Genomic DNA, 12261 nt, shown 5'->3' with positions numbered 1-12261 from the left:
TTTTTATTTTTTTATAAAAAAATGTGTAAAAAAATAGAAAGGTGATATGATAAAAAAAATAAAAAAATAAAAAGATAAATTATTTTGTATATATCAAACTTGACCTAAGAGTATAAACAATGGAGTTATCTCTCTTGCTAGCGTTAGAATTTATACAGTTAACAAATTTAACCCATTAAGGGAAGCATTTTATGTCAAATGCTAACATAGTTGCTAACTGTGGCGAGGCCACCAACATCTGTGTTGTGAAAAAGACAATAGTTGCAATGAATCTTTTTATTTTTTATTTTTTAATGGTACTGAAGTTTTTATTACTCTTATTTTATATTTTTAGGCCTTATTTAGGAACCCTCATTTTTAGTTAAAAAGTCAAAAAATTATTAAATTAGTCAAAAAGTCAACAACTTATACAAAAAAGTCAAAGATTATCTTTTCTCTCTATTTTGTGTACATCTTTTCGTAAAAAGTCAAAAAATCATCCCAAACATATTAGTTTTTTTTAGTTTATATTTTAGTCAAATAATTAAAAAATTACTAAATTAACTTGTTCTAAATGAGACCTTAATACCTAACATACATTTAAGACATACTTTTAACATTTCTATTGCACCTCATACCCACTTTTTAAACTAACTTTAATACACACAAATGAGTTTCACTTTTCACACTTTTTGTCATATAATAATATTGTATGCACTAATTAATATATTAATCAGTGTACTATTTGATGATGTGATATAATTTAAGAAGTTTTTAGTATTTATAATTTGTAATTTGTATAATGAGTGTGGTCAATAATAATGTGATAACTAATGTTGGTACACTAGTTAATACACTAATTAATACATGTAATACTACCGTTTGTCATATAACATACTTTAACAAATAATTTTAACAACACTATTGGAGATGCTCTAAAGATTGTTTTGGAAATCAACTTTTTAAATAGTTTACAAAAAAATAAAAAAAAAAGAAGTTGATTTTTTAATAGTAAGGCCAAGTTTGGCATACACAAAATAATTCATCTTTTTATTTATTTTTTCATCACATCGCCTCTCTACTTTTCTATATATTTTTTTATAAAAAGATAAAAAATATACTTATTTAGATCATCCCAAACCATCCTTAATTTTAAGGAACCCTAAATCCATTCATTAGGGAGGACCAACGGGTTGGGATTTTTTTCCAACTAATTCTTTACTTGTGCTTCCTTTCCATAAATTACAAACGTTTGAGGACTTGTATCAATTTAGGAGGACCACAGGCCCTTCTCTGAAACCATATTTTTCCTCCATTTCAGCGTTACCCTATAAATACACACGGACAGTCGTCTTCTTAAAACCCTAGCCGCGACGCATCAAACTTCTTCAGATTAGGGTTCGCTGATTCTCTCTATCTCTCTACAGCCATGGTGAGTTCATATCGATCCCCCAATCTGCAACACAGTTTCTCTCTCTTAATCCATCTGTTAACACTCATCTTTCTATATGTATTTCTCTTTCTTTGTTAGGCGGAAATCGAAACAGAGGTGGCTACAGGACAGCCGAAGAAGAGGACGTTTAAGAAGTTCAGCTTCAGGGGTGTCGATTTGGATGCTCTCCTTGACATGTCCACCGATGAGCTCGTCAAGCTCTTCACCGCTCGAGCTCGCAGAAGGTTGAATTTTGAGTTTGTGATTGTGCACATAGATACATGTGTACATATATATATATATATATTATGTATTGTTGTACTCTGGAAGTGGCTCTGATTGATCTGTTTTTGTACAATGAAAAGGTTCCAAAGAGGCCTCAAGAGGAAGCCGATGGCTTTGATCAAGAAATTGCGCAAAGCGGTAATAATTTCAACTATTATTTTTATTTCTGATTGAGTTCGATTTAGATCTTGTATTGTTGTTGACTTGAAAATGGATTTTTTTTTGTTTTGATCTGAGATTGTGATTATGTTTGCGTGGTTGATTTCTGTCTGTGCCTGTTTGAATGTACTTTCTGAAACATTGTTTCTGTTTTTATTTTAAATTATATTTTTGGATAAGAAAAATCGCAAAACACATTACTGGTGGGTGGTAGTTTTGAAATGTGAAGCAAAATTGAAGCCGGGGTGTGAGTTGTAATTTGATATGAAAAAAGTTCAGTTATTTGAAATGAAGCAAAAGTTCAAATATGATATGAAGTAGAGTTCTTCCAATTTGGAATTGCTCAACTCCAAATGACAATGAATATATGTAATTTTATTTTATTTTATTATGCATGCCAATATTTTTTTTGGCTCTTGACAATGATATTGAAATGATTGCAATGATTTTTGGGGTTCTTATAGCTTGTGTGTATATTTGGAGTTTGGTGGCATATCTGTTGGAGAGAGGTGTTGTGCAATGTGCATCATAAGTGACTAATGTTGCCTTGCTTGATGGACTAAGAAACTGTTCCAAGTTATGTGCTAATGTGCTGTAATGAAATTAATTTTACGATTTTGTTTCATGTCATTGAATGCGATGAGATAGTTGGAAGTATGAACTACGATTTTTTGAGATGTATTAGATTGCTTTTTGGTGCATGTGGCTTTTGATGTGTTGGACTGTTGATCTAGCAACAAGTTAATTTAAGGATGCTTGATTTTATTCTAATCCTTTCTCAACAATTTTTTTTTTTTCCTTTAAAATCAAAATGCTTCTATCTCTCGGTATGCTTTTATAATGGTTATGAGAGTTTCTTTTGCTACTGTGGGTCATTTGGGGAACTTCTAGAGTGTGGTTACATGAGTTTGTTTAAATTGGGAGGATGCTTGTGTCTATTTTGCATGTGTATCTAAGAGCATCTCCAATGGGGATTCCAAATTTGTTAGTTGGCAAAAGTTGTAAAAGTGGGACCCAATTTTGCTTGTTAATTTAGGGAGTGAATGAGTGTTCTAATGGTGTAGTTAAAGTGTGTGTTTAGTAGAGTGAGTTCTGTATGTGTAAGAGAAAAAAAAGATTAAAAAAATTAGTAAATTAGTGTGGGCTTGCCGCCAACTGTGTGTGTGTGTGTGTTTGCTTGCTAACTTTGTTATTACAGTTAGCAAACATGTTAACAATTGTCGTCCAAACCAACAACAACGATAGCAAGTGTATTGGGGAAGGAAAAGTGTGTTATCTATCTTAATATTTGACACTAATGGGCTCTTGGAGAGCTTCCAATAGCTCTTTAGTGTTGGGCATTAGGACACGGAGCTAATCTGTTTTTGTTAAATCTCTAATGCATGTATTGTTGTTGTTGTTAACTTGCTCAATGGTTAACATTGTTGCTAACTGTGGCAACACAATTAGTAGATGGGGAGAGATAGGGGGTGGTTAACATTGTTAGTAGATGGGGAGAGAGATAGAGGGTGGGTTGTTTGGTCCCATAGGCTTTTTATAGTTTTTTTAATCATTTTTTTCTTTACACATATATATATATGCAAGTGGATTCCATTTTTACCTAACACATTTTAATTACACTATTAGAATACTTACTTTCTATCTAAATTAACAAAACACAGAAAATTGGGCCCATTTTTTGTTGTATAATACATTTAACAAACAAATTTGGTGAGCCCATTGGAGATGTTCTTAGGGAGTGACAACACTTAACAATCCTAACCTTTACGAAGGACTCGTTCAGATACATGTTCATTTGTATCAACTCTCGAAGGTTTCATAAGGTAAGATTCACCTCTACAAAATTGCTTAATTTTTTTTCGTGTGGTGTCCACTGTTAAATCTCTGTTCTGAGAATTGTCCATATCATTTTTGTATATTGTGGAAGCTTGTTTTTAACAAGTTGAACTAGGTTGAAAAACACAGGATTGTGTTAAATAGTGTCTGGAACAATTGATGTGTGCCATGGGCTGTGTTATTTTGTTTAATGCTGCCAATTTTATTTACCAAGATGGAGTCATATTGTTTGGTTTCCAAACTCGGAATTCACTTTTCAAAAAATTGAAATTTTTTAGCTGTGTTTGGTACAGTTTTTGAATCATGATTCTACTTTTTAGTTTGAGTGCGGCGTTTGTTTACAGTTTTCAAAAATCATTTCCACACCCATGTTTGAAAATTCGTGTACCCGGATGTCCCCCAGACGTTCGGCCGGTTGATCGGAACAGTGTTCATGATTTTTTTTTTTTTGCACTTATTTTTATATTTTAAATAAAAAATATTTTCAATTTTTTTTTTAAATTTTTTATGAATTTTGAATAGAATTTTGGGTTGTGTGTTTGGTTATAAGTTGTAAGTTTTTGTATCAAAAATTATGTCACATCACTCAATTTAAAACTCTTTTCAAAATTCATTCACCAAACAAATTTTCTAACCTCAAATAATAATTTCAAAACTCACAAACTCAAAATATAATTCATATTCTCAAATCATATTTAGAAAGCTCTACCAAACACAACTTTTGTTTTCCTTATTTTTTTTTATTGAATTTTTTTAATATTTTAAGCAATTTTTAAAATTTTTAGATACACCTAACATAAATACATTTAAAAAATATAATATTTGTGAATTGTTTTTTTTGAAAAATTTACTAAATATCAAAAATACGAAAAAAATATAAAAATTCATCATATTTTTCGTATTTGTGTATATTTATTATTTTTTAAAATATTTTTTTATAAATATTTTACTTTTTAGATATATCAAAGTAAGATGTATCTAAAAAAGTAAAAAAAAAATTGCTTAAAATTTTAAAAATATTTATTAAAAATAAAAAAAATACGAAAGACAGAAAACTTAATTTTTAGAAGATTGAATTCAGAAAATTGAAACCAAACACACTGATTAGCTTTGAAATTATCATTATTTACAGAGTAAAGTCATGTTTGCCTTTTACATGTTGTGTTGTTTTGGATCAGAAACGGGAGGCTCCACCTGGTGAGAAGCCAGAGCTTGTCAAAACTCACTTGCGCAACATGATCATTGTACCTGAGATGATTGGAAGTGTCATTGGCGTGTACAATGGCAAGACCTTCAATCAAATTGAGATCAAGCCTGAAATGATTGGTCATTACCTAGCTGAGTTTTCAATCTCATACAAGCCAGTCAAGCACGGGAGACCTGGTATTGGTGCCACCCACTCCTCGAGGTTTATTCCTCTTAAGTGAGACATCTTTTTGGGAGGTATTTGGTTTTGTTGCTACCCACTTCTTAAAGATTTAATTCTTTGAAGTGAAGCATTTCCAAGCAATCTAGATATAAAAATGCATTTTGTTTTCAATTGACAACTATGTTTATGAAAATTTTCTGCTTACTGTTTGCTTGATTAGTTAATTGAGTATGTTGCTGGATTTTAAATTCAGATTATGAAAATCTAAACAATTTTTAGTATTGAGTTTGTTGCTGTGGATTAAACTGGGATATAATTTGATTGTTTTGTGATTCCATGAAAATGTCTTGTTGCTATTTATTTTTGTGCAGCATTGCAGCGCAAGTTCTTTGGGTTGCCTGTAATGTCATGATCTATGTCATTGCATTCTTCCGTTGGATCTGAACTTCTCAATTCACATCCGTCTTTGTGCTTCTTGCATATCAATTGTCTGGCCACATTTGAATGCGTTCATATTCATTTGGCATTTGGGTATCCATAGTAGATTTAGTTTGCTGGATGCTACTTCTGATATCCTTATCTATATATTTTTCTGGTGTGGGCAATGTGATGGAATGATTAGATCTGATGGGTGCTGTAGCAATATCTGAACACCCATTATATCATCTCATTCCTACCAAAACCTGCTGCTGCGACACCACCACACCCAATTCCTGCTACATTCTCTTGCCCCTACCACCACAAGTGGCATATGGCTACCATCAGTGCACACTTTAATCGTCCTAAAATTTTGTCACCATCTCAATCAGCTTCCCTCCCACCTGAACCGACAATCATCTACTACTCTCTTGTGCACGTCCGTCTCTCTAACACAATCAGTACACCTAACTGAACATTCATGATGTTCTGGAGCTGTGGTAAAGAACAAGCTCTATTGCCTACATTTGGGTCTCGATTTGAGACCAAGACTCCCTACAACTAGTAGTGGCACTATTGCCCCCCTGTGATCCAAAAAAAGGTAGTGGTATATTTTATTTTTGCAGAATCTCTAGAGAAGAGGTTTTTAGGTGGTGGTAAGAAGTGGGTTTGTAGAAGTGTTACCAGCAGATGATGACAACAATGGGAGGTTGAGGTTGTGGTTGGATGAGATTTTTGGATGAGATTTTTGAGAGGTGGTTGTTGATTGTAGTGATGGTGGGTTTGGGTGGCAATGGACGATGAGAAGGGGGTTACGGAGGTTCTGTGGTGGAGTGAGGCAACGGTGTGGACTTGTGGAGGTTAATGGCAGTGGGTTTTGCTATCTTGTGGGTGAGAATGCGAAAAATAAAGGGGGAGAAAGAGCTGCAGTAGGGTTCTCCGATTGTGATTGTCGATGGTGGAGCCAGGAGGGATGGAAAGAGGAGAGATTTTGCAAGGTTGGGGTGTCAGGTGAGGGAGGAGAGATGAGTATTTTATAAATAAAGCTAATTTGTCAATTAAAGTTATATTTTAGGTAATACGGGTGGTAAGGTTTTTTGAATCTGTTGACACTATTAAAAAAACACTTTATAAAGGAAAAGATGATGTATCAAAAAATAAAGGCAGGGTAGGTTTCTCTAGTGACAAGTCTAAGTTGAGCCCATGGGTTCATTATAGGCGCTGATTCAATTTGTTCTTGTTTGTGTATAATTATTCATTAAAAAGTTTAAATTGATTTCATTTTTGCAAGGGAACTGCTAATAGCCCTCCCATATTTGCTTAATTATGATCCTTGACTTTTTAAAATTTTATTGCTATTTTACCCTATTAAAATTTTCTCATTTTTTTTCCCTATTCAAGAAAAAAAAAAAAACAAAAAAATGTCGGCAATCCAAGCCCCACTCACCATCATCAGCTCTGACCACCTGCCTTGCCCTCACCCTTCGTCAATTGACCCTCTTCGGCTACCCTTCTTATTCTTACCCTTGCCACCCTTATTGTTTGTCAGTCGAGTTGTTAGCACTACATCGGAATAGTCAAGTTGTTAGCATTACATTGAAATACATGAGTGGTGAGATATTAGTACTAATGTAATAATGTTGTGTTGTTAAGTGATATAACAAACCTAATATTGTATAAAAATGTGACAACCGTAACATTATTTTTCTGATTACTTTTTATATAAATTGTAATACTAAACAATATCTTAAGAACATTTATATTGACAAATTATAATAAATAATTACGGAGTTAAATTTCGTTGTTGTTACTATTATCAAGGGCCTTTTGAATAATAGTTTAATAGGTTTTCAATACCGAAAAAAAAATGTCGGAGTGTTGTTTGTTCTAAATATATTTTTTTTAGACGCCACACTTCTGTGGCATTTACCCACCAAAATTGGTCTTTATATATTTTTTTTCTTCTTTAAACCCCACTTCTTTCTTTAGACCCCCACCTTTGTCAACCCTTTCTTTGATACCTCCATTGCCGCCACCTCTGCCTTCGACAATCATTTACCCCGTACCTCTGGTGCCCTTTCTCTTCTAGTCCCCAACCCCCAGTACTTCCCATCAGCAACCTTTGAAATAAAGAGACAGATGTGTGAGGGTTGGAGGTTTAGTGAACAAAGGCATAGAGGCGCGAACGAGGGTAGGGAGGTGGCAAGGGTAGCTAGAGATGGAAATGTGCAAGGGGCCAAAGCTGTTGATGATGGGTGGTGGCTAGGCTATAGGTGAGGTAGGATTAGGATTTGGGAGGTTAAAGATGGAAATAAAATTGGTATTTTATAATAAGGTAAAATTTTAATAAAAAAATATGATGGGGTAGGATCCAAAGAAATTAGGTGTGAGTAAGCATTCTGAAATGTCAAAGAAATTAGGATTTCAATTTATATTTTTAAATATTGGAAACCATTTTTGTAATTCTATACATTTGTATATATTTTAGTACTCTTTTTAATAGAGATTAATGACTTAACATTTTCCTAATATTAGCAGGAAGGTTCCGGAGCCAATTACTTATGGATTACTTCTTATTCCAAAAAAAGTACTCGTAATCTCCCACGGGTAGCTTGATGCTTCAACTCTAAATTGAGTGCTTGTCATCAAATTGAGTGCTTGAGAAGAATTTAGGTAAGCAGTCAGTTTCAATCTCAAGAAAATGAAAATAACCAGACCGAGCTTCTTAGTTGCTTCTTCATTGTTACAAATTACAATTAACAAGATTCACAAGTGTATGGGTAAAAAAAAAAAAGTACTAAACTGAAAAAGACTTGTATTAATTGTCACATGGTGATTATTATTATGAAAAGAGTAATGCTAGCTAGAGACCCTAATGTTGTGTTTGGTTGGGAGATTTAGGAAGACATTTAGAAAGGAAAAGAGAAAAGGTAGGTGAAATGTGAATAAAATATACTTTATATTTTACCTAATTTCACATACCTTTTCTCTTTCTTTTTTCAAGTCCCTCCTTAAATCTCCCAACCAAGCACAGCGTTAAAGTTCTACCAAATGTTTCATATGGGTGTGACACCCATACCATGTGGGTCTCACCCCATGTAAAATATTTGATAAAAGTTTTGATAGAATTTTTAGAATTTTTAGTATTTTTGGACTGGCTTTGGAATTTCTTCAGATTGGGACCTGAGTACGAAGTTTCATCTCAACTTCAAATAATTTTCTCTGCACAGCCTTTTCCACTTCTTCGGATTCAATCTGTATATCAATAATTCACAACAACCAACAAAGAAATGTCAACAATTGTGTGTGGCCAAAAATTATAACCTGCACCAGACCACATTTGGTCAATAATCATCCACAGTTAAAATATACGATCGAAAATGGTCCATCGGTAACCAAACTTTACAAGTAAAGAGAAAGGATATTATATGAAAAATTTTAACGGAGGGTTAGGTTTGTCTGGAAGGTGTTACTGGGTCTCATAAGTTTTATTATGGATTTTGTTTTGATAATTTAAGTTATTTATTTTGTGGGTTTTACGTGTAGATTATATATAAAAAAATTTAAATTAATCAAATAATCATAATTATATAGTTTTATTATATTTGTTTTTAAGAAAATAAATGGTATGTTTTCAAAATTATAATTATTGTTCATTTTTTTAGAAACAAATATAATAAAATTATATAGATATGATTATTGGGATGAATATCTTTTTGAAAAATGTTAGAGACTCAAAATAATCTACCAAATGTTTTACCAAATCTCTCACATGGGTGTAAGATCCACACAAACTCATATGTGTGTGGGTCCCACACCCATGTGAGAAATTTGGTAAAACATTTGGTAGATTATTTGACGTCTCTAGCATTACTCTTTGTTTTTTGTAAAAATGATCTACACATAAAACTCAACAAAATAAATTATTTAAGGGTTGTTCGAGATGTTCTAAATAAGTGTATTTTTTGACTTTTTATGAAATATGAATTGGATTTGAAGTGATATCGTAAAAAAGTGATATGACTTAAATAAGATAATATAATTTACATAAGAAAATGACTTTTTAACTTTTTTAAAAGATGCAAAACCTAACCTTAGATTGTTAAAATTGGTCTCGTGGTAGGGAACCAATAACACCTTTCAGTCTAGACAACCCTCTCCCTAATAAATGTTCTAAAGACACTTATAAATTAATAGTATTTGCATATCTTCTATGAAAAAAGGGTAAATTAGCATTGCAAGTGGCCAATGATAAAAGGCTAAATTAGCATCCAGTGGTAACTTAAAAAAAAAAATTACAAATACATAAAAAAAGTTTAAGATTATTATTATAAATTTTGAAATTTTTTTCCACTAATTTGTAATATATTTTTGAAACATCAACTGATATGTTATTTTTTCATGATAAAACAGAAAAAAATAAAATAAAAATAAATAAATAATGCAGATGTTAACAATATATATAGTGGCACACGTGATACCTACACATTTGATTAATTTATTTTAAGAAAATAAGATTATAAATTGTATGACTGAATTTTCAATTTAAAAATTAAAATAAATTTAAAAAAATAAAAAGTTGAGAAATTTGAAAACAATTGACTTCAACACCAACTCCTTACTTCACATATATAAGTAGTATCGATAAATGGATAGAATAATGGAGGAGGATCCCCTCCAATTGGATTGGAGGACGTTTTTGTTTGGATCCATGGAATTTAGTATCTTGTTTCTATAATTCAAATAATTTACTTTATTAGGTACTTTGTGAATTTTATTTTTGTAAAAAATTAAATTAGTCCGATAATCATAACTTGTTCAATTTATTGTGTTTTTAACCAACAAAAATTATAATTTATTTATAAAAATACAATTTTTTTTTTTGGTTAAAAAATGATAAATTAAACATATTATAATTATCGAATTGACCTAATTTTTTATGTAAATAAAATATACAAAATATCTGACAAAATAAACAGTTCAATTTACCAAAATAGGACCGTGATGGGTTCCACGGTCCAAACCAACACCTAATATAGAATCTAAACGAAAGGATATCCTCCTCCTAGAATAATATAGTATAGATATATAATAATAATAATAATAATAATAATAATAATAATATTAGAGAGAGAGAGAGAGAGAGGATAATGACCTGGGTTTCAATCTCCAACACTGCGGATAATTCCTTATCTGAAAAAATTGATTGGATGGCTGTAATTTTGGAGCCCATGTTCTTCAAACATTTTAAAACCTCCAACATAGAATCAATCCCAGATGAAGGATCAGCTACCCTTAATCTGATCTTAGCACCCTCTATCTTCCTATCTTCTCTTGCCCCTAAAATGGCCTCAATCTCCCTATGTCTCCTCTCAAGCTCTGCTTTGTTCTTCTCCAGCACTTGCACTTCCTTAACTGCCACTTGAATAATTGAATTCTTATCACTCTGCACAAACAAAAATACAAAAAACCAATTGAAACTATCAGCCCCATTTCGATCCAAGAAATTGCCTAATTAGTTGATCTCAGGTGATTGGGAGAGAATGCCAATAAAGATGATGAATGATCTTTACACGTACCATAGATAAATAATATGTGTGTGTGTGTACGGTGTACTATACATGGTACACACAAACCTGTAAACATTCAAAGCTGAAAATGTATGTATGGGCTAAATATACAGCAACCAGTACAGAACAGATGGTCTAACCTTGGTACCAGGAGGCAACAGAGAGCGCAGCCCTGAGTAACTATGCTTCTGTCTCTCTCTCCTCAACCTCTCATTAATCATGTGCCGGTAAGACCGCTCTCTATCCGAATCTTTACTCTCCATCATCGGACTCCAATTCTTCCTCAAAAACTCTATCATTCTCTTGTTTACACTCTGATTATTCAATTTCACAACCCAACTTTCGCTCCCAACACCTCCTTCCAATATGGGTGGCTCTTTGTATCTGACAAAAGCGCTTTGCTTCACCGGTAAAGCGAAAGCGCTCTGGTTCCCCAATAAAGCCTCCTCTTGGTTTGGGTATCTGACAAAAGCGCTTGGCTTCACTGGTAAAGCCTCCTTTTGGTTTGTATGTATCACAAAAGCCTCCTCTTGGTTTGCATATCTGACAAAACCGCTTTGATTCACTGGTAAAGCCTCCTCTTGGTTTGCATATCCTAGTAAAGCACTCTGGTTCACAGGTAAAGCTTCCTCTTGGTTTGTGTATCCCACTAAACCGCTCTGATTCACCGGTAAAACCTCCTCCTTGTCTGTACATCTAACAAAACCGCTCTGATTAGCCGGCAAAGCATCATCTTCTATCCAGTAAATCGGACTTCGCGAACCGTACTGAAAGAACTCTTCCATACTGTTTTTTTCTTCTTCTCTTTGGTGGGCTGTGTTTTTTCAGGGGATTTCAAATTTTGGTTCCAACGGCTATTATAACTGTCTTCTGGAATGGAGTTTGCCTGAAAAAAGTCATAAAACACGCATTTAACACGTGGTCAAATGTTCACGTTTTTTTATTTGTTTTTTTATGGGTTTCTTGAGAAGGTTCATGGTTATAGTCCAAGCTGATTCTTCATTCATTAGCTTGTTGGTCAAAGAGTGTACAGCGTATACACGTGTGTTTATATATATATATATATATACATATATTGATTAAAAGTCTATGGATAAAAAGTCATTGTTGACCAACGGGTTACTAGGATGAAGAGGAGACCAATTAAATTGATAAAAGTCTTGCCAACATTATTTTTAGAATAACGGCTATAATATGAATATATCACATCAACT

The 12261-nt window shown here is 32.8% G+C and overlaps 2 protein-coding genes across 2 annotated transcripts; one reads left to right on the top strand and one right to left on the bottom strand.

Moving 5' to 3' along the window:
- The first annotated feature begins 1167 nt into the window (after window positions 1-1167).
- Window positions 1168-5341, top strand: LOC114298912 (small ribosomal subunit protein uS19). Its single transcript, XM_028243573.2, has 4 exons — window positions 1168-1411; window positions 1511-1656; window positions 1777-1834; window positions 4870-5341. The coding sequence occupies exons 1-4, from the start codon at window positions 1409-1411 to the stop codon at window positions 5116-5118; spliced, it is 456 nt and encodes a 151-aa protein (XP_028099374.1). The 5' UTR covers window positions 1168-1408; the 3' UTR covers window positions 5119-5341.
- A 2838-nt stretch (window positions 5342-8179) lies between these two features.
- Window positions 8180-11928, bottom strand: BHLH92 (basic helix-loop-helix (bHLH) DNA-binding superfamily protein). Its single transcript, XM_028243571.2, has 3 exons — window positions 11188-11928; window positions 10633-10923; window positions 8180-8732 (listed from the first exon to the last, which is right to left on the bottom strand). The coding sequence occupies exons 1-3, from the start codon at window positions 11830-11832 to the stop codon at window positions 8649-8651; spliced, it is 1020 nt and encodes a 339-aa protein (XP_028099372.2). The 5' UTR covers window positions 11833-11928; the 3' UTR covers window positions 8180-8648.
- Window positions 11929-12261: the final 333 nt, after the last annotated feature.

Source organism: Camellia sinensis, chromosome 7 (assembly GCF_055761805.1).
Source record: "Camellia sinensis isolate YWXY chromosome 7, ASM5576180v1, whole genome shotgun sequence".
Taxonomy (NCBI): domain Eukaryota; kingdom Viridiplantae; phylum Streptophyta; class Magnoliopsida; order Ericales; family Theaceae; genus Camellia; species Camellia sinensis.
The sequence above is the reverse complement of the archived record's forward strand: the minus strand, read 5'-3'. Positions and strand labels throughout refer to the sequence as shown.